We start from the raw sequence: 20,751 nt of genomic DNA on the forward strand, positions 1-20,751 counted from the left end.
TGGAGCTGATGAGAGTGCAGGACAATTTATCTTCAGTTCTCTAGGCCAGTTCTCCAGGGCAGATTTTTGACTAGAGATTGAGTCTGTTTTCACAAATATTTCTGTAAAATCTCTGAAAGACCTTAAGTTTACACCCCTACAAAAGGGTGCTTGCTGATAAAGCTTACTTTGCTCACTGAATTGGTGTAGGTGCTACTGATAAGGCCTGTTCTCACTGCTGTAGATTGCATGTGTGCTGGGCGTGCTGACATCATTAACCCGAGTAGATTACACTCAAACTATGGGGAAATCTGATTGAGATGTCAATGTAATGCCTGGAAGTTCAAACCTCTGTATCATCCTCACAGGTGTCACGGTTTTCCGAGAGAACCACTTTTTATTGCTCTTCCGATAGGTTTCTGAGCTGTTGTTCAAACACAGCGAGGAAGGTGCTTTCCAGAAGTAACCTCTGGTACACCTGAAGGTGTTTGTGCCCTGCAGTGCCATTGAGTTCATTCCACCCTGTTTCCCCCATATCTTTCTTGAAAGACCAAAAGATCCCTCAAAGCACCTTTAAACAGGTCTCTTCCAAGAGGCTATGGAAAGGCATGAGTTCATGGACAGACTTTTCCTCTGAGTGAAGGTGTTTTCCAAAGAGGAGCTGGTTTATCACTGCCCCTCACCTCCATTGCCATGTCTCCCATTAAAACCAGAAGAGCCAGGCACCAGTGGTCTCCTGGCAGTGTCCTGGCTGTGTGACACCAGAGGGGGCTGTCACCTGGGCTTTAGGAGGGCAGGAAGCCGTTGGGGGTAAAGTGTGAGTGCAATCGCCAGCAGAGCATCACAGACACCCCAAGATGAAACCATGAGGTTGTTTCCTAGGCTTAGACCATGGCCACCAGCAGGGACGTCAGGTGCGAGCTGTGGCACGGCTGTGGTGGCGAGCGCATCTCCTGTTCCCATCAGCACGGTCCACGAGTTGTGCTGTAGCGTAGCCCAGCCCAAGAGTCAGGATTTGAATTGGCTGAGAGCAGCCCCTTTCTGTAGCACATGTTCTGCTGTTCCTGCAAAGGCTGCAGTAACACCATGGGTAGGAAGAGCTTGTTCTCTTCCACATCTTCTGGCTTGCCGAGGGGCTGGGAGGAGGGTGGAGGAATGTGGAGGCGCTTTCCAAGTGCCTCAGCCCATCAGGAAACTTGGCCTGAATTTTCTTCCCCCTCCTGCAACTGGTATCTGAGCACTTCCCGGGGGCTGCGGGCAGAGACAGGCTCTCCCAGCACCTGGCCTGATACTCCTCAGAGAGCTTCCACTGAGTATTTGCTGCTGCTTCAGATCAGCTGTGCCAGGCAGGAACGAGAGGCAGGCTGGGGATGCCAGAAGGAGCTAAGCTCTGCTTGCCTGGAGGGCTCCGGGGATGCAGGAGGTGTGGGATCTGGCCGGGTCTGGGACAAACCTGTGCCCTTTTCCCCCTAGTTCTCTGCATGAGAAGAGGCTCCACTTGCCAGGGGAGCAGGAGGGTGATTTGGCGAGGGTGCTGTGGTGGGGGTGCCTGGTGGACAAGGGTTGGCTGCAAAGGCTTTGGTGATGAGCAGGTATCATTCCCTCTTCGGAAGAATTAGTTGGTACTTTATGCATGTTTCTCATGACCATCTGATGAGGTTGCAGCCCTTGGTGCAGGTGCAGCTGCAGGTTTGGGTGTGCTGGGCATTTATAGTGCTTTTGGAGAAAAGGATATGTTAGTATTTTGCTGCCCCATTTCTCCATCTGAGGCACCATCCAGAGCAAGAAGAAGAGATGGGAAAGACTCATTTTCGTGTGATGGGGGATTAGTTGCTGCAGCCTGGCCCTCCAGAGAGGGGCTGCAAGGCTCCCGGCTCCACTTGCGAGGTGAGGGCTCCAGCCTGGGAGCTCTCAAGAGGGAGCCGTTCCTCACCAGCCCTCTTCCCGCTCCTCTCTGCTTTCCCCCAGGCCACCCGTCCCCCTCGCACCCATCCTGAGCTGGGGCCATGCTCCTCCATGGTTTTCATGTCGGAAAACCTGGAGCACCCTCAGCTTTTCCCACTGAGCTGGTGAGGGGCAAGAGGCGATGCGAGGGGCTGGCTCTGTGCCCCACAGGCTGGCTTGGCTCACGCTCACTGTTGGTGGGGCTGGCTCCTGGGACAGGCTGGGCTCTCGACCTCCCTGGCCCCAGGCTGGGTTGCTGCCAACCTGCCCTCGAGGACCCAGCTCACCGATAACAGGGAACGTGGCATATTGTACGAGACAGAGATAACCACCGCCACTGCACTTGTGCACTCTGTGGCCTTCCCTTCCCCATCCTCTGCTCTTGCTGGTAAAGTGGAAAATCCTTTTCAACCTGCCTTGCCAAGTTTCACATCTTAGGGTGCATTCAAGCTAAAGGCCAGGAAAACAGGAGGGCAGAAATCTTCCCCTCCTTGTGCTCACCCACACTTACTAGAGGGGCTCTCTCTTGGCAGGGGGGCTGTGGGAATGCTCACCCCCTTTTCAGCACAATGCTCGTCAGCTCCTCTCCAGCTGTGTGGCAGCTGAAGCAGTTGTGCTGCACCCATGGAACAGGGGTCTGGCTTTGCACAAGGGAGAAAGAAACCCGAGGGGCTGTTGGGGACATTGGAGCCCCTTGCAGTTCCTCTGCCTTGCACTTGTCTGTCCAAAGCAGGGGTGTTTCTGTACCTGAGCTCCTGTGCTGGCTGCCTCTCTACTTTGAGGGGAAGCTGTGCAAAAACTGACTCCTCTAAAACCAGAAATCTTCCCTTCTGCTGCTTCAATTAAAGTGTTAATAAACCCAGCAGCAAACTCTGGATCAAGTGTTTCAAATGCCCCTTTGTTTAATTAGTGGTGCCTCTGCCCACAGACACAGGCAGTGCTGCCCAGCCTCGCAGCCCAGGGTGGGAGGTGAGGGCTAAGGACACAGCACCCAGAAATTTCTACTCTTCAGAGGCGCAACCTCTTGCACCAATTATTTTCTCGCTTCCTTTCTGTGTCAGCTGCCAAGAAACAAAACATTTGTGGCTGAAGGACTTAAGTGAACTCGTGGTATCTCCTGGGGGGCTGCAGGCAGCCGGCAGAGCCCCTTGCATGCTTTCCATCCTTTGCATCCAGGGCAGCAATAAGTAACTCAGCTGGCCTGGGGCTGGGGCAAGGCTTTGTCCTTTGGCCGTGGAAAGAGGGTGGCTGGCCTTTGCCTTGAAATCCACTTTGCTCGTCTCCAGCAAGTGTCACCCTGGGAATGGGCCCTCAGGTGGCCCCTTGCTCCGTGAGGAGTGGAGAAAGCGTGACTCAGTGTTACCAGGAGCGTGTTAACCCCACAGCAAACACGGTTTTGCTGATGCAAGGGTAACGGTGGTGACGCTTGAGCAGGGAACATGGTCCCCTCCTCTTTGGGACATAATTTAAACTGCTTTATGAGAGGCCAGCAGGTAGACCAAAGCTTCCTGCTCCCTGGGGGACAAGGATCCAGGGCAGCAGGGTCCTTGGGCAGCCCTGTGCTGTGTGGCACAGCAACGCAGGGGTAATGTCACCTCTGGTGGTGGGAGGTCAGAAGGGGCACAGTGGTTATAGGTACTTGCTCCTCGGTGGGCTGCATGGCTGCCTGTGCCTCCTCTCCTCCTGCTGTGCCCGAGCACACAACAAGCACCCCGCAGTGCCACCAGCAACCTGTGCAGGGCTGTAACCATACAGCACATCCTGCTGCAGCTGAAGGGTTGCGTGGAGCAGACTTGGCCACTGCTTGCCCATCCCTTATGGCTTGTTGATGTCTCCCTGGTGGTGTTATTCCTTCCAAAATGGTCCCTGCAAAGACTCCTGAGCTCAGGACCCACCTGTGAGACCTCTCTGCAGCTGTGGCCAGCAGCTGCCTCGGGTGCTCAGGACCGTGTTTCCTCTTGGGTGTTGATGCTCATGGCATCCTGGGATGGAGATATAGTGATGCCAGGACTCTCCCCACCTCCTGGGGCCCCTGATGTGTCACACGCACCTTGGGCCAGTGAATCCCCCCATAGGCATCCCAGTTCCAGTGATACCTGCACCCTTAGCGGTGAGCATGGCTGGGCGGGCATTGCCTGCCCTCAGCTGCTGCTGGCACCCTCGCAGCGATGGCACATGGCAGCTTCCCAGCATGGTGCTAAGGGACAAACACTGCAGGGGAGTGACCCCTGCTACTCCCACTGTTGTGCTCCCACTGTGTGGGCTCCTGGGTGGCAAAGCCACCGTGGCGGGGACACGACACAGGCCAGAGCAAGTGCTGCGAGTACCTTCTGCACTATGGGCCTGCCAGGCAGGCGAGTGCAGCCCCTCCCACAACCCACCCTTCTAAGGGAGCTGCCAGGGTCCCCTGGTGAAGAGGAAAGCTCAGCCACAGCCTGGTTAGAAACACAGATTTATTGTGACATCGGTTTGCAACCAGTGCTCAACCAACCCAGCGGTGACTCCAGATCTGCACAGACAACCTGACCCACCCTGTGAAGCCTCCATGGCCCCCGGGCTGGTCCCTGGGGGCACAAGCCCACCCACCCCATCCAGGCAGGCTTAGTGGAGCTCCAGGCTGGAGTCCTGCTGTGCCGGGGCTGCCTGTGGGCTGGCAGCACAGAGGAGGGAACAGAAGCCGGATTCAGGGTCCTTCACCCAGCCACCAGCTGAGATTTCTAAGCAGTCACAGGACCTCCAGGATCCCCAGGGAGAAAATGGGGTCAAATCCCCAAGTATGTGAGCGAGAGGGCTGAGCACAGGAGATGCTGCTGCATTCTCTCTTCTTACCATGCTCCCTCAGTGCCAGCCTGGATGCCCCGGGGAGCAGGAGAGGTGCCAGCCTAGTTCCCCCGTGCAGCTGCTACACATATCCTGTCAGGTTGTAGGAGTTGAGCTCGCTCTTGGTCTTCTGTGTCTGGCTGACGGAGGGCCGGGAGCTCTTGCCTGCCAGCAGCCGGTGCTGGTAGGTGCTTGCGTAGGTTGCCGTTGGGTCCCGGGCAGGGCAAGAGGTGCAGAGGATGAAGCCACCGATGAGGGAGAGGAGAGAGGAGGTGATGCCCAGGTAAAGCGCTTCCCCAAGCTCAAACTTCATGCTGTCAGGGAGGACGGGGTTGCGGAAATCCTGCAGCACCATGTGGATGTTCCACACCACTGGGATGAAGCAGAGCAGCCCCCCGAGGGTAAAGACTGCGCCGCCCGCCACTGCCACCCGGTCCTTGCCCGGCGAGCCCTGGCTGAAGACGGTGCACCTCATGCCCATGACAGTGAGGAGGCAGGCAAGGGAGGAGATGGCACAGGAGGTCACCATCAGGGCTTGGGCCACCTGGACGTCAGTGGGGAGGTTGAGCAGGGAGCTGTAGATATCACACTGGGTGATGCCCGTGCTGTATGTGGCGCACTCCATCCACAGCCCCTTGGTGAAGCTCACAGCTGTCACGATGCTGGAGCCGATGTAGGAGCTGGTCTTCCAGCTGGGCAGCAGTGTGGCTGTCAGCGTGCCGATGTAGCCCAGGACGGCCAGGGCATAGCCCAGCAGCTGGAGGCCCATGGAGACCATGGTGGGGGCTGGCTGTCACCTCCCCAGGGCTTGTGGCTTCTCACCTGGCTCACCGGCAGCTCCCACACGCTTACCTTCCCATGGCCCTGTAGGAGGCTCCGCTCGCTGTGCCGCAGCTCCACCCGCTCCTGGGGTGCTGGTTTTGTGCAGGAACCGGCACGTGGGTGGGAGTCCGGGAGGAGGAGAGGTTACCTGCAAGAGTGGAAAGCAATCCCTCCCTGATTAACGATTGACCCAAGCCCGTGGAGTAACGCCAAGAGTCCTTTCACCTCCACTATCTTCCCAGCCAGGCTTCAGAGGCAGAGCAGCGCCGCAGAGAAGGACACCCAAGCCTTCCCTTGCACCGGGGACGCAGGCAGATGTGAAGAGGCAGCCACTGGCAGGAGGAAAGTGCCTGCTGCCTTCCTGGGGGGTCTCCTGTTTTCTGTGATGTCTCGAGCCAAGGAAGCTACGGCTGTGTCGTGTTATTTGGGACCTCCCGGAGGTGATTACACATGGTATCCCTGAGGCTCTGACAGCTGAAGAAGGGGGGCTGCACCTTGTTCCCATCTGCACAGGGCTCACCCAAGACATCTGCAGCCACCCACCACCCACCCTGAGCTGCTGAGGCTCTAGTGGGACAATGGGATGCACCCAGCTGAGGCTGAACCACAGTTATCAGCCTTTCCATGCTGCCAGGGGACAATGGTGGAGAAGGATGCATGTGACAGTGATGTCTGCATCCCCAGGAGAGCCCGGAGGTACACAGAGGGCAGAATTACATCAGAACAAAGCACGCTGGCAGTGCCTCGGGGGTGCTTCTCAGGAGTGCCCTGGCTGAGCAGAGTGACCCGTCCCTCGGTGGGGTGAGCACACCGGGGTGCAGCTCATGCTTGCTGTGACCAACAGGGTTTTTCCTGCTGGTATCATCTCTTGCCTGCAGCCCTGGACACAGGCAGGAGGGTTTGGCAGAGGCAGTGGAGTGGGGTGGTTTGTTTTCCCTCTGCGTGTTTCAAAATTCCCCCTCCTGCGGTGTCTTGCGAAACCGGACTGAGCCCATGCCAGCCTGTGCTGACACCACAGCCAGTGGCCTCTTGCCCTGGGAATGCTCCAGCTGAGAGTGCTGCCACCACCCAGTGCTTCTGCTCCTCTCCCTGTCCCCTCGCCGGCTCCTCAAATGCTTGGTACTAAAGTTTCCCAACTTTTTGCCTCTTCCCTGTGCGCTAACCAAGACCCCCTGCTCTGTATCAGAGGTGTTGCTGCAAAAGAAACACCTGGGATGCTCAGGGTGCTGGCAAAAAGGCACAGGAGGGTCATGTCGGAGTTCTGTGGTACTTACGGAGGTGGCTGAAGACGCAGTGTGGGACCGAGGGTGGCTGTGGCTGGGGGGTCACCCAGGACTGGAGGTGGCTGGTCGGGGTAGAGCGAGCGGCTGGGGCCCCGGGGATCAGGGGCTGTGAGTTGTTTAGCTACGGCTTTGCAAAATCCACCTGCAAATCTCAGCCTGGATCAGAGGCTTATTGCAGATCAGAATTAAACCCTTTCAGTGTCGGGAAGGACTGGGGAGCTGGGATGTCTCTTTTTGTTGTCTATTAATTATCAGAGTAGGTTTGCCTAAGTGGCTCAGGTCTGTGGCTTGCTGCCACCTTTCTGTCCAGCCCTGGTGGCTGGCAGGTGACTGTGGGCCACTGTCCATGTGCTTGCTTTGGGCTGCATCACCAGTGCTGGGGTCGGAGAGGTGGTGAAATACGGACAGGTTGAACTCCCTGTGCCCACAGGACGAACTCCAGCTTTCAGTTCACTCCTCCAGGCCCTGCTCATCCTCTGCGGGGTTTGTTGTTGTAAGACTCCTGGCCCAAATGAGGAGCAAATGGAAACGGTAATGAGAGCTGAGCTGGCCCCGTGCCCCCTCCCGCTCGCCAGCTGCCGCAGATGGAGAGGGACAGGGAGGGCCCCTGGTGACAAATTGTGCTTGGGGCTGAGCAGGGTCTGGCTGGCGTTTGGACAGGGGTGTTTGGATGATGATAGCAGAGCTACAGCAGGGACCATTTGCTATTTTCTTTCCTTGTCCCAAACTGAAACCCTCTTGTGAGCGGGAGGTGACCAGTCTGACAGCAGCACCTTGCCTGAAGCACTTGGGAGCAGGGATGAGATGCGTGGCAGTGCGGGGGGAATGAGCCTTGCACTGTCATATTGAGATTCTTCTGTACCTCCTGGCATGGTCCACATCTCAAAAAGCCCACCCCTGCCATTCATATTTCCTCCCTGTCCTCTCTCGAGTATCAGCCTCCTGCTTGCTTTGTACTTGCCAGCACTGCAGCCCACCACACTGTCCCCATCACATGGCCATTGCACAGTCCCCGTCTCATGCCTATCATGCTGCCCTGGCACTCCCCATCCCTTCCTTGAGTCCCCCCTCCCTTATGCAAATGGCTACAAGGAGCACTTAATCATCCTTGTTAATCGTATCTGCCCTCCACTGTTCCCCCCTGGGGATTTTCTCACAAATGGTGTCTAACTTTTCCCTTCTGTGTTTTGCTTTTCCACCAGAGATCGCAGCCCCCCTGCCCCCAGCCTACCCCCGACTCTCTGTTTACACAACTGGGGCAAATTTCACACCCCGGGGACAGCCGTCCCCACACCCCCAGTCCCTCGTCCCTTTCCTTTGCCCCTGCCCTGAAGAATTTGCGAGTCACCAGCCAGAGCAGGGCTATAAAGGTGTCCTCGCCAAGGGTCTGCAGTGTCAGAGGGGACACGGTCGCTGCCACCATGGAAGCTGCTGCCTGTTGCCTGCCTCCCTGTGAGCTCCAAGAGCCCATAGCCGGCGGTCACTCAGCCCCGGGGCTGGAGCAAGAGCGAAGGTACCTGGGGGGACTGGGAAGGATGGGGGGGGGCAGGGAGTGTGTGGGAGGTGGGATGGGGAAGGATCCAGCGGGGTTTGGGTGAAGGCGGTGTGGCTCCCTGCTCTGATGGGGACCCCTCTGATGCCAGAAGCTGCAGGTGGGAGAAGAGAGTGCAGAGCCCTGGGAGCAATGCTGCTCCCAGGGGTGCTGGTGGGTCTGGAGCAGGGTGAGGAGAACTGACACTGAGGTGACAAGTACACCTGCATGTGCCCAGCACCCCAGCCATGCACCTGGGGAGGGTGGGTGAGGCTGTGGGGCTGGGGGTGCATGGCTGGGGTGGCGGGGAGCAAGGCAAGGCTGGAATGGGTCAGGATGGGCAGCCGTCACACTAAACCTGCTCTTCGCACCTAGATTCCTGCCTCTCTGGAGACCATGGCTGTCCCGAGCAGAGGAGGGAACGGGGCAGAGGAGGGAGCAGACGGACACTGTGAGTTTTACAACCCCAGTTTCCCACTGGCAGGAGTGAGGTCCCTGTTTGGCAGAAAACCAGCCTCTCGTCCCTGAGTCCTTCACCCCCCGCACTATTGTGGGGCAGTGCCATGTCCACCTCCCCCCATGCATCCCCCGTGTGGGGCAGGGACAGGCAGACTCCCCCGGGCAGCCACGGGGCTGCCTGTTCCCAGGCCGGGCGGGCATTCCTCAGGGGGTTAGCAGGATGCCTGGGCACGAGCTTTTGAGCACGGGCGGGAGATTACACTGGCAAAAAGCCCATCGGGGTGAGGGTTAAATGCCAGCTGCCTTTGCAGGGGCATGAGGACCTAAACCCAGGGGCAGACAAGGGGGGAGATGCTGGCTTCAGGGCAGGCTCACCCTGGGGGGATCTGCTGGGCGTGTGGGGCATCACCCCAGCCAAGGGGACAGAAAGGTCCCTGCCCTCGCTGCCAGCCAGGACCCACGCTGTGACGGGTGGAGGGGCCAGCGGGAGCCCCAGGGCAGGTGCCATCCCCGCTGTGTCTCCTCAGGCTCGGCCTCGCCAGGCGATGGCGGACGGTGGCCCTGACAAAGCGCTGGCGTTTTTCCACCACCCAGTCAGGTACGTTCCCCGCCGCCGGTGCCCACGCGGGACTGAGGGCGGTGGGCAGGGCCCTCACCCGGCTGTGCCCCCACAGGCTCCTCTGGCCCAAGTCCAAGTCGTTTGACTATCTGTATGGCGTGGGAGAGAAGCTGCTGGAGACCTTCCCCGTGCAGGCCACCATCTGCTTCTATGAGGAGTCGGGCAGCGAGGAGGAGGAGGAAGAAGAAGAGGAGGAAGAGGGAGAGGAGGCAGGGGACACGGTGGCAGGTCCAGACAACCCTGGCAGGACGGTGTGAGGGCGCGGTGCAGCAGGCGATGGCAGATTCGGCAGCAGAACGGCGGCGGGCTCGGCCCGCACCGCCCGGGGTCACCGGCCCCCACAACCCGGCCCCGCAGCGCCGCCCGCAGCTCGGAGCGCAGGGGACTACAACTACCAGCAGCCACTGCGGCACCTCCCGGAAGCTGTAGCCCTTTCTCATTGGCTACCAGTCTCTCTCGGGTTGGGGGAGGAGCGAGTAGCACCGCCCACTTCCTCCCGCTCCGCGTTTCTATTGGAAGAAGGCGGTGCGTGCTGGCTGCGGGAGGTCCGATTGGCTGGGCGGGAGGAGGCGGGGCGGGAGGAGGCGGGGCGGCAGTGCGGCCTTCCCCTCCCGGCAGCGGGAGGGAGCGGAGCGCCGGGGCCGCCATGAGGTACGGGCGGGGTGGCGCTGCCCTGCCGGGGGCTAAGGGACGAGGGTGGCAGTAGCCGCGGGGAGGGTCGTGGGGCGGTGGGCGGGAGCTGAGGGGCCGTGTGTGCGGTGCTGGGGTGGGGGGAAGGGCCTGAGGAGGTATGAGCGGTGGAGCTGGCGCGGGGTTCCTGGGCGTTTGGGCAAGAGGAGAGCGGCGGAGCGGGGATGTGTGGTGGGGCGGGGGGTGACAGTGGGTGAGCAGGTGGCGGGGTTCAGCTGGGACCAGAAAGCCCCGCTGGGTTGGGCAGGTTCGCGTTTGGGCTGGTGGTGAGTTGGGGTGGGGGGGACACTACCCTGCTGTGGGGTCGCAGCAGAATCTGACGGGCGGTGGGAATAACTTGGAGCTGGGTTTAGGCAGGGCCGGTGCCGGGACGGAGGGGCTGGGTCAGGGGCTGGCCTGGGGAAGTGGGAGGACTGGCCGTGTGGGGTGGGACGGGGTCCGGAGGCTGTTTGGGAGAGCGAGGGGTCCTGGCAGCCCGCAGGGACCCCACGGTCCCTGGCAAGTGGAGCCAGTGCAGCCACATCTCCTTGCTGTGGATCTTGGCATGGAAAACCCCAAATATTGCTTGGATCCCGGTGAGCGGCTGGCAGCCGTGGCTACGTGATGCCAGGAGAGCTGGCAGCCTCCCTGCGTGCGGTGGCACGTCACTGGTGTCCATGGATCCCCCTGACCCGTGCCTGTGCCCCCCAGCCTGGCGAGGAGGTGCCATCTCCCATTGTCCCCCCCACATCCCCCCTGTGCCCACTGGAGATTTGCGGGGGCCCGGCACCACGCGCCCACCAGATTTCACCAGCACGATTTCCTCCTTTGGCATCAGTGACGGGAGCGGGGGCGGAGATGGGGGGAGCCCGGGGGAGACACAAATGCGCGACTGCAGCATCCTCACTCTCACGGCTGCATCCCTCGCGCCTCCTCATGGTTGCCTTAGCAACCTCCTATCGATGGGGTATTTATAGAGGAGGCAGACGCGTGTTGGGAAGCCGGAGGGGGGGCACTGGGACTGGGTGGGCGTCTGCTTGGTCAGCTTCCAGCTTCAGGCTTGTCTCGGCTTGCGTGGCTGTGCGGAGGCAGGAGGGATGCTGCTCGCCTTGGCCTCAGCGTGCGCGGTGGTTCAGCTTTTCCTGCTCATCGCAGCTGGAGGAGATGGTTAGGAATTTGTGCACGGAAATAAAAACAAGCATCTGGGTTGTCTGCCCTTCTCACAGGCATCGCTCATGCTTGTAGGCTTGCGTAGACGTGGCTTATTGTTGCACTGAAATAAACCATCTCTGAGCTCTGACACTGGGTGCATTGGCACAGATATTTGGAAAAAACTTAAAGATAAAATTTTTCTGATGCATTAAATGTGTTGTCCAATGTGTGATGTAGATTACAGAGCTGGGGATCCTGACAAATCTGGTCTTGAATATCCCTGTTTCTGTGTCTCTGTTCTCCTGTCTATTGAAGGGTGGGAATGCCTGTAACAAGCAGCAATACAGAGTTTTTGTGTGGAAGCTGTAGCAAGTTTTCCATGCCATGCGTTCTTTTATCCTGTGGGTTTAGATCTCTTTGTAAAAAACTGATGACAACAAAAGCAGGTCAGGTATTCCCTGCTCAGAGCTGATGCAGCCTGTGGGGGAATGCACAGGTCTGGAAGCCTCTCAGCTGCTCTCACATCCCCCAGAACGGCTCAGAAAAGCAGGATTGGGTACACAGTTTATTGAGAAAAGGCTTCCTGGTGGGGGCTGTGGGGTGCAGGAGGCAACAGACCCCCCCTGTGTAATTCTGGTGCTCTGCTGCTTTTCCTCACTCCTGCTTAAACTCCAGACTCAGGTTTGCAATCTGAGTTTCACGAGCTGTGGGAAAGGAGCTGCTTTGTGCCTCTGGAGACAGCTCCGGGCTTGCTTGGCCTTTTGTCCCTTTTAGTGTGGGAACCTCAGAAACCCCAGGAAAATCCAGAAACCCCAGGAAACCTGATGTAGCCAGGGAGAGGTGCTGGATTTACCGAGAAGGCGGCTGTTGGTGGGGTACGGTAGAGCCTGCTGTGGGGGTGTGCGTCTGAATTCCCGCCTTTTACGTGAAATGAGAAGTGCATTTCTAGCCTTGCTGACCCCGTGGACAACCCTGTGCCATCCCTGACCTTGCTCCAGCTGAGCAGATTCAAGTGCTTTTTAGGATAACCCCGAATATCTGAAGTCCCGGACCTAAGATAAAGCATGCGGTTTCATTCATGCTGTTTCTGTGTTTGCTCCTTCATCTGCAATAAATCCCTGCAGGGGCTGGTTAGTCTTGTCCCCTCTGTCTCCTGACAGAGCTGTGGCCTTGCCACAACAAGGTGTCACGCAAGGCAAGAGGAGATGAGTCTGCCCAGAGCAGTCTGATCTTGGTGGGACATCAAGCACGGGGAGAAGGCAAAGCATGAAGAACAAGTGAGTGAAACTCCTGCGAGCAGAGATGGGTATACTCTACCTCTGCAGGACTTTGTTTCACTCTTCTGGGGTTTTGTTTGGTTTAGTTTTGCTTTTGAAGCACTAAATGTGCTTTTCCAGCTGCAGAGCTGTTGTCCTGGGTATGCAGGGAGCTCTGTCACTCCTGCTGCTGCACTTAGCTTGGCCCAGCAACCTTTAGAAGATGCAATACCTATACTTTGCTGCTGTGTAGTTGGCTTTATGGCAGTGGAGAAAACAGTATGGCCCTGTTTATTGCAGATTGTGGGTAGGACTTGCAGAAGTGAGAACTGGCACGGCTGGGAAGTTGATTTAAAAAAGGGTGACTGCTTTACCTGTGTCCATCAATCCCTTCTGGAAAGGAGGAGCACCAGGCTGCTCTCAGCAGCTTCTGCCATGCAAGTCATCTTGTCTGCTCATAAGATACAGGGACTCTCCTTCATCCAGTTCTTCCCTTCCTACTTGGCTTGTCTGCAGCCCTCTGGGCTCCTTGGGCAGGGCCCTGGCCCTCCCTGGGCTGCTGTGGCACAGAGACCTGCCCCAGGCTCCTGGAGAGCCCAGGGTGCCCTCAGCCCTTCCAGCCACGCGATGAGCGGGAGGCAGCGCGAGTCCTGGGCTCTCGGAGAGGCACCGCTTGGCTGGGAACTGCTGTGGCTCCCACAGCCGGCACCCTGCTTTCTGCACGGATCTGACCCCGCGCAATGGAGGGCTTGGGCTTTAGGGGGTAAAATTTAAGCTGTCAGTGACTCTCCTGTTCTCTTCTCTGCAGGTAGACTGGAGCCCCCTGTAGCCGAGTGAGGCAGCATGGCAAGTAAGTGTTCCCCTGTCAAGACGGAGAGGTGGCAGTGGTGCTGGAGGAGAGAAGGGGGGTGTTTGGCAGCTAGTTCTCAAGGAAGGGGTGCCTGTGCTTTTTGGGGGGTGTTATTCTCTGTGGGGAGCAGATGCCATTGGCTTTTCTCCCTGGATGAGGTCTGAGGTCCGGCCTGACTTGTGCTTCTCTCTCCCCTGTGGAAGATGGGAGCCAAGAGGAGGTGCTGAAGGGCTGACCTCCCCGTACGCTGCAGCGTTTCTTTATTTGCCTGATGCCCACTGTGCAAGGCAGGCCTCCCTGAGGCTCTTCAGACTGACTGGCCCCTCTGCAGGGACTGCTGGTCTGCACCGACATCTCCTAACAGTGGTTCGTTTCATGGCCCATGACTCGCTTTCCCACGAGCTGCCTGTCCTGGGGGTCACGCTGCCTTGTAGCCTGTGTGGCCAGCGGCACTGGAGGTCTGGGCAGCCACCTAACTCTGTTCTGCTGGCAGCTCGCTGCCCCTCGGCGTCTGCAGGATGGGAGATGGGGCCACGCGGGGCCAGTGGCTACAGCTGGGCTGAGTCTGGTGAGGGTGGAGGATGGTGTATGGTCTGTAAAGAGCTGGACTCAACCCTCCGTCCTTGCTCTTCTGGGCAGCCTGCATGGGGGCTGCACACAGTGACGTGGTGGGAGCTCGAGGAAGACGGTGGTTGTGAACAGGGAGATGCGGAGATCTGGTTGGGATCTCGGGATTTGCTCGGGGTGTCGCTGGAGCCAGCTATGGAGTTGGAGGCAGTGGCCACGCTGGGCAGCAGAAGGACCCCAGGGGTGACAGGTATGTCTTCTTTCATTATCTATGCGGTGCTAGGTGGGGGAGGGAGCAGTGATCTTGAGGCAATGCTTTTAGAAGGCAGTCTTAATCCTCTGTTAATGAGGAGGGTACCTGGGTGGGTCCCTGCCTTCCTCCACTGTTGCCTTTTCTCCTTCCCAGAGCTCAGGTGCTGGCTCACCAGCACTTACTGGTTGTGGGAGGTGTCCCCTGTGGTGGCAGTGTCCCCCACTGGCCAGTCCCCTTTGTGGTGACCCTGACATGCAGGAGAGGGATGCGGTGGTCATTGTGTTCACCATCACGCCCTCCTCAGCAGCATCATGCAACCTTGTCTGTCCCTCCGCGGACACAGCCGCATGGCACTGCAGAGAAGCAGCCCCGGGGGTGTCCCCACAAGCCGGACACAGAGTTGAGGGGTGGTGGTGTGACCAAGCCTGCCTGCCACCAGGGGCCAGCAGCACCTCGGGAAACCCGGCAGGGATGCAGCGAACCCAGCCCGCACTCCTGCTCCCCCTGCCTAAAGCTCTGATCTTTCCTGAGCACCGGTTCTCCAGCTGGTGTGGGGAGACTTGGAGAGGCACAAGGGGTCAGTACTGAGGCTGCTGGGCCTTGGGAAGTCCCCTCTGCCCTGCAGTTTGGGGACAGTACCTGCTCAGCTGTCTGCTCTTTCTGTCCAGGCTGGAGAGGAGAGTTAGCAAAGCTCTTGTTTCCTGAAAGCCAGTGGTTTTCCTGCCCTGATCCCCAGGCACATGGGAGCTCTTTGCACTTGCTGTGTAAAAGAACCTGGGGTAGCGGTGACTTAGCTTCTGCTCTTCTGCCATTTCTAGGTCCCTGAGGATAACTGGATGTGGGGAGAAGCACACACCTCTGTCGCATCGTACTTTCAGTCAGGACACTGCTCGGGATACCTGCTTGCCTGTGTGTTTTTATTGCCTACCATAGTGACCAGTTCAGCACGGCAAAGCAGGGAAGGGGTCAAGGGACTGGTGTCTGCAGGGGTGGAACACCCTGACACTGAGACCTGTGGCCAAGCTTTTTCCTCCAAGGTGTGCTGAGGAAGTCAGGAAGAGGCTCAGACTCAAGTGCTGAGGCGGGGAGAGTCGATACTTCAGCCTGAGCAAGGCAGGAGGAAAAAGAAGGTGAGCCCAGACTCCTCCAGCAAAGGATGGGCCATTTGCGGAATGGACAGTGTCTGTGTAAAGTTTCTTCTCATTCTGGAAAGGCTCAAGAGAAGGTTGGCCTGGCAGTCTGCTCCCTCTCCAGCCAGGACAGCCCTCCTCAGCTGCAAACACCAAGGCAAGCTGATCCCTGCCCTCCTGCGAGATGCCGTCTGTGCCTCCTGAAAATGCTTTTTTGGTTGTTCCTTGTAACAAAACAAACAAACAAACAAACAAAAAAAAAAAAACACCAAAAAAAAGGTTTGCATAATAAAGTTGTTTCTGAGGGGAAGTCTCTGACTCACATCATTCATGCTGCTCTTCATTCACACCTCAGTGGTTCAGGCCTCTGCAGAAGCTCTCACTGAAGCAAGCCATTAATAAATCACAGGGGAAAGATGCACCTACACAGCACAAAAAGAGCACAGTGCCTCCAAGCATGGGATGGCATAGCACAGCAGTAGTTGCTTACACCATGATCTTACACCACCTTGACATTTACAGATGCTTTCACAAATACTTTGCTGTATTGTTTTGAGGATCAGGATACATGAAAGGTAAAGCAGAAGGAAACCCGCTGGTCTCTCTGGTAAAGGACTCCTAATGAATGAAGTTGGTAGCTTTTCACTAACTGTTACGTGTGATCTTCACCAAGCTCCTTACGGAAGGAGTATCTCTGTGTTACAGCCAAGCTGTAACAATGGGAAGGAGGCTCCAGCTGTTCCAGTGCCTCCTTGTCCTGCAGCTGTTGATGTTGCTGCAGTGTGAGCTGGTTCATCTGGTTGATCCAATGGAAGACTGGGCCTGAGGGTGAAGGGGGTAAATAGGTTTCTGTGGATCAGCCAGGTGAATCGATTCATCCTCCTCAAGGGAAGCAGCATGGTTATGTGGCTTGGTGGGATGAGGTGGTGCCAGCCTACAACTGTGTTGAGCAGCGTAATGGAAACACTCTTATGAAATGTGTGCATGGGATGTTTGGATCCTGGAAGGGCCGTGGTTTGTGTGGAGTTTCTGCTTTCCAGGCAGCAACTCATTTGCATCTCCCGTGGCACTGCAGGTTCTGGTAGGTACTTGCTCCTGCCACTCCATGGAGATCTCCCTCCTGCAGAATATTTGGGGAGAGGCTTTGAAAGGGCTGTGTGTCCTGCAGGCAGGAAGGTGGTGTTCCTGCTCAGTCTGCCTGCCTGCAGGCTCTGTGGGAAGATCTGATATGGGCAATCTGGAGTTTCCCAGGCTTTGGGAGCAGAGACAGGTTTGTGAGGCCTCTGTGACAAAATGTAGTAGGGATGAGAATGTGATGCCATGTGAGGAGACGTTGCTCAGGCCTCTTTCAGTACCTGACTCGTGACCCCCTGTGCTGCCCCTGTGCACAGTGGTGTTTCTGGGACATGAACAGAGTCTCTGAAGCCACCTGAGCTTGCATGACCCCACAGCAGCTGGCAGCAGGGACACCAGCTTCCAGCAGGCTCTGCCCTGCTCCAGGGGACTGTGGAGGTGTGAAGAAAGAGAGAAGGCTCTAGGGTGACGCATGGGGGGACTGCGGAATGATGTGTGACGCATTATGTGTTGTGTGTCCGTCTCAGTGCTGGCTCTGTGTTTTGGCAGAGAGGCCCAGCTCTGCTCTCCAGCCCTGCAGGGTCTTGCTTGCCTGGTGAGATCTCCCTTGCCCTGCAGCAAAGAGTCAGCAAGGTCAAATCCCATTGAGGGCAGAAGGATGAAAACAAGTACTTTTGGAGCCTTCTGTCTCTTGTTCAGCTGCCCTGTGTGGTCTGTCTCTAGCATCTCAGCCGTGCTGGAAGGATGCTCCTGGTGCTGTGTGTCTCTGGGCAGATCCCAAGAGCCCTGTGCTGCTCCGGATGTGCTCTCCCTCAGTGGGCACTCTGCTGTGTAATGGAATTGTAGCCCTGGGCTTTTGCTGTTTGGGATGCCTGTATCACCAAAATCCTGTGGGAAGCCAGGTGGGAAAGCCTGGTTGGGCAGAGGCCACGTGTGGGGTTGTCCCTGCTCAGCCTATCTCTGCCTTGTGTGTTGCAGTGTTCTTGGGGGCCAGGAATGCCCACTCGGTCCTGAAGCGCTTTCCCCGAGCCAACGGCTTCTTGGAGGAGATCCGGCAGGGCACCATCGAGCGGGAGTGCATTGAGGAGGTCTGCAGCTATGAGGAGGTCAAGGAAGTGTTCGAGAACAAGGAGAAGACGGTGTGTTTGTCCTGCCCTGCTCCCCAGTGGATGTGTGAGAGCTTACGCCTTAGCAAGCTGGGGGTGGAGAAGGAAAGCGCAGAGGGAACAGCCTCTCCTGTTCTCTTTGTCCTCGTCTGTCTGCAGGCAGCACGCTGTGGACTCACTTTCCAGCATGCCCTCATGTTGGCATTGCCGGACACCAGGCCCACAGCCACAGGTCACGCTGGCACTCCCGTGTGGGAAATCTGTGCCGTTGTCTTTGATGCTCCAGGCTGGGGTTGGCATTAGCCGAATTCCTCCCTGCATGGTGTGGAGGCTGTTGTTGAGGGATGTTCCTTTGATTTTTTATACTGGTTACCAGCAGCACTTCAGGTGCTGACAGCCCTGGTGAGGGTTGTGGGGGATGGCCAAAAATCTGCCTCTTGTGGGCCTGGGAAGGGCAGTGACTATTGGTCAAGGAGTGCTTGCCCCACCTGCAGCATATGACGGTTGCTTCTCTGTTTCTGCCACAGATGGAGTTTTGGAAGGGATACACGAACTCTGTCTACTCCGTCAAGGACCCCGGGCACAGCACGGAGCGCTCAGACGCTATGTATGTGGTGGTGCCCCTCTTGGGAGTGGCTCTCCTGATAGTCATCGCCCTCTTCATCATCTGGAGGTGCCAGCTTCAAAAGGCCACCCGCCACCGTCCCTCCTACGCCCAGAACCGTTACCTGGCCAGCCGAACGGGACGCAGCCTCCCCAGGGTCATGGTGTACCGAGAGCGGTCACAAAGCCAAGGGGAAACCCAATACCAGCGAGAAGCGAGCAACCGGGTGGCTGGAGACAGCAGAGCTGGGGGCACCCCCCAGCAAGACAGCACCCTTTACCCACCAGAGCACTCGGTCTCTGTCCTCTCCAGACTGTCTAGTGCCACTCCTCCACCTTCCTACGAGGAGGTGACAGGCCACCCAGAGAGCAGCAGCGGTGAAGAGACCAGTGTCTCCTACAATGACCCACCACCCAAGTATGAAGAGATCGTGGCCGCTGCCCCTGTTGCAGGCAAATAGCGGATCTGCCTCCCTCCTGCCTCTTCACACACTCACACTCCCCCCACCCGCCCAACCCTTTGCCGTGCCCAGGACCCCTTTTGGGTGCCAGTTGGCACCCCATCTCACCTGTACAAGCTGGTGCCATCACACAATAGCCTTACCCTCCTAACCAAAAATAGCTGTTCCCAGGTGGGGTGAGGCTGGGCTGCGGGGATGGCTCTGAGCCAGCCAGCCGTCCCCTGCCCCTCACTCCCCGCTCACATAAGTGCTGTAGCAGCCAGAGCAGAGCGGCAGCTTGTTCCTGGCTCAATGCGGGGGTCTCCCCATGGTGCATTTGATCCTCTTACTTACCCCTTGAATAGATAGAACATTTCCCATTATTAAAATGGCCTCACTGCCTCCCTGGGCTGCTGTTCAGCCTTACCCCACGTCCTCATCTGGCCCCGTTTTGCTGCTCCAGGCTCTGATGAGGAGTTGGGGATGCAGGAAGCGTGTGGTGAATTTCTGTCCATCCCCGCGGTTGGTGCCCACACTGTGTTTGGGGATAAAGTGCCTCCCTTGTGTGGATTTGCTGCCAGGGGGGAATGGGGAGCCCGGTCCATCCTGCGGTGCCTGTAGTGATATTCACTGTCCAGAGATCAGGAGGAGCAGTCAGGGAGGGACTCTCTGATCTCCTAGGTCCCTTTGGAAAGGGGGAAGGGCTCGTGGTGGTCTCATACGGGAGGTAAGTGACTTTGGAGTAGCAGGTCCTTTTCCTGATGCTCTCCACTTCCCTCCTGCGGGGTGCCAGGAAGCTGGAAGTTTGGCTATGTCAGAGCTGCCTGAGGGGCTCATCTCTGACCTCAGGCCAAGCGTGGTCCTGTGGCTTTAAGCACTGGGGATGATTCTTTTTCCTGGAGAATCCTGGAGAAAAGACGCCTGTCTGGTGTCTGCACCAGAGGTGGGATGCTGGCACAGGGAGACGGGACAGGCCAAACCTCTGCGCTCTCTACCCCAAACCTCTCTGTCCTGCCTGGCCCCTCTCTTTGATGCTCTTTGTTCTCTGGAGCAGGTTAAGAGGAGTGTGAGACCCCAGTCTCCTCCAGGCCCACCACTCTGGTGGGCAGAGTGGTTGGTGGTCCTGGCCATGGTGTGGAGCTGACAGAGGCTGCAGCAGTGAGGGCTGACCATGCCGTGACCCAGCAATGCCAGTGGCTCGGGAGTAGGGCCAGACCCTGTTGCACCTGACCACTGGCTGGTTGTGGTGCCACGGCAAAGCCAGGTGCTTTGCTGTGGGACCAGTGTCCCCTTTTCCTGGGCAGCTGTTTTTGGGGTCCAAGCAATGGGGCTGTCATTTCCCAGTCGTGTCTGATGGGTTAGAAAGGGGGTTGTGTTCACCTGCCCCATAGGACTAGCCCAGAAACACTCAGCACTGCCACCCCTTGGTGTTCACCCCCATACCAGTCTCTCCACCAGCACCGAAAGGCTATTGTACATCTCTGCACCTGCTCAGTCCCAACGATGCTCTTGCTGCAGGTGCCCTCAGCCCAGAGCTGAGGTTTGCCCAGCGTGGCTGTTCCTGGGGCAGGACATGGGTTTGCAGCTGCTGGCACCTTGTCTGTCCCCTCCCAGGCCTTTACTCTGCCTTTCAGCCTTAGCAAATTGGGCTTATGGGAAGACCTGACAGTGAGCATTGGGGTCAGAGCCTGGAAAAGATTGGAGGGAGACAGAAGGGCACTCTGCATCCTCTGTCTTTGATGCTCAGTCATTATCCCTGCAGTTTGTATTCTGTAAAACTTGGTATATTTCTGTGAAAAAAATAAAAAAAGGTATTTATTAAAAAACCCTCACGGTCTGAGTGGCACAGGGTGACTTTTTCCCACGGGGGGGGGTCCCTCCCTGGGTGCAGCTGGATTTCCATCTCGCAAGGGTGCCTGGGGCTCAGCTCTGCAGGACAATGGAGGCAGCTGTGGCACGGTGGCACTGATACCCACCCTGGGCACAGCTGCAGGAGGAGACCATCTCTGGGGACCATCTCTGGGGACCATCTCTGGGGACCATCTCTGGGGACCAGGTGTGTGCTGCTGTGGGGCTGGGAGTGAACCCAACACCAGGACTGGAGCCTTTGACTTCCCTGGGCATGAGATGCAATTCTTAGAGCCGGAGTGCGTCCTGTGAGCCCTGACCAGTTGATAGGTGAAGTGCGGAGTGA

The 20,751-nt window shown here is 57.7% G+C and overlaps 2 protein-coding genes across 4 annotated transcripts; one reads left to right on the plus strand and one right to left on the minus strand.

Moving 5' to 3' along the window:
- Window positions 1-4,361: 4,361 nt before the first annotated feature.
- On the minus strand, window positions 4,362-6,979 carry CLDN2 (claudin 2). Its single transcript, XM_065077453.1, has 2 exons — window positions 6,840-6,979; window positions 4,362-5,713 (listed from the first exon to the last, which is right to left on the minus strand). The coding sequence occupies exon 2, from the start codon at window positions 5,519-5,521 to the stop codon at window positions 4,826-4,828; it is 696 nt and encodes a 231-aa protein (XP_064933525.1). The 5' UTR covers window positions 5,522-5,713; window positions 6,840-6,979; the 3' UTR covers window positions 4,362-4,825.
- Window positions 6,980-10,003: 3,024 nt separating this feature from the next.
- PRRG3 (proline rich and Gla domain 3) lies at window positions 10,004-20,383 on the plus strand. Of its 3 annotated transcripts, none has more exons than XM_065077451.1 (4): window positions 10,004-10,108; window positions 13,343-13,384; window positions 17,387-17,547; window positions 18,042-20,383. In XM_065077451.1, exons 2-4 carry the CDS (start codon window positions 13,378-13,380, stop codon window positions 18,576-18,578), a joined length of 705 nt encoding a protein of 234 aa, XP_064933523.1. In that variant the 5' UTR covers window positions 10,004-10,108; window positions 13,343-13,377; the 3' UTR covers window positions 18,579-20,383. The 3 variants fall into 3 exon arrangements, 2 of the variants coding, with proteins under 2 accessions (XP_064933523.1, XP_064933524.1); XM_065077452.1 differs by lacking the exon at window positions 10,004-10,108 and adding an exon at window positions 10,340-12,555; XR_272657.3 differs by lacking the exons at window positions 10,004-10,108; window positions 17,387-17,547; window positions 18,042-20,383 and adding exons at window positions 12,537-12,555; window positions 14,024-14,201; window positions 15,023-15,644.
- The last annotated feature ends 368 nt before the right edge of the window (window positions 20,384-20,751 follow it).

Source organism: Columba livia, chromosome 12, assembly GCF_036013475.1.
Source record: "Columba livia isolate bColLiv1 breed racing homer chromosome 12, bColLiv1.pat.W.v2, whole genome shotgun sequence".
In the NCBI taxonomy this organism is placed as follows: Eukaryota; Metazoa; Chordata; class Aves; order Columbiformes; family Columbidae; genus Columba; species Columba livia.

Coding starts and splice junctions, on each gene's coding strand:
- PRRG3 (XM_065077451.1), top strand. Junction 17,548..18,041: donor TCGAGAACAAGGAGAAGACG/GTGTGTTTGTCC, acceptor TTTCTGCCACAG/ATGGAGTTTTGGAAGGGATA.
- CLDN2 (XM_065077453.1), bottom strand. CDS start 5,521: ATGGTCTCCATGGGCCTCCAGCTGCTGGGCTATGCCCTGGCCGTCCTG.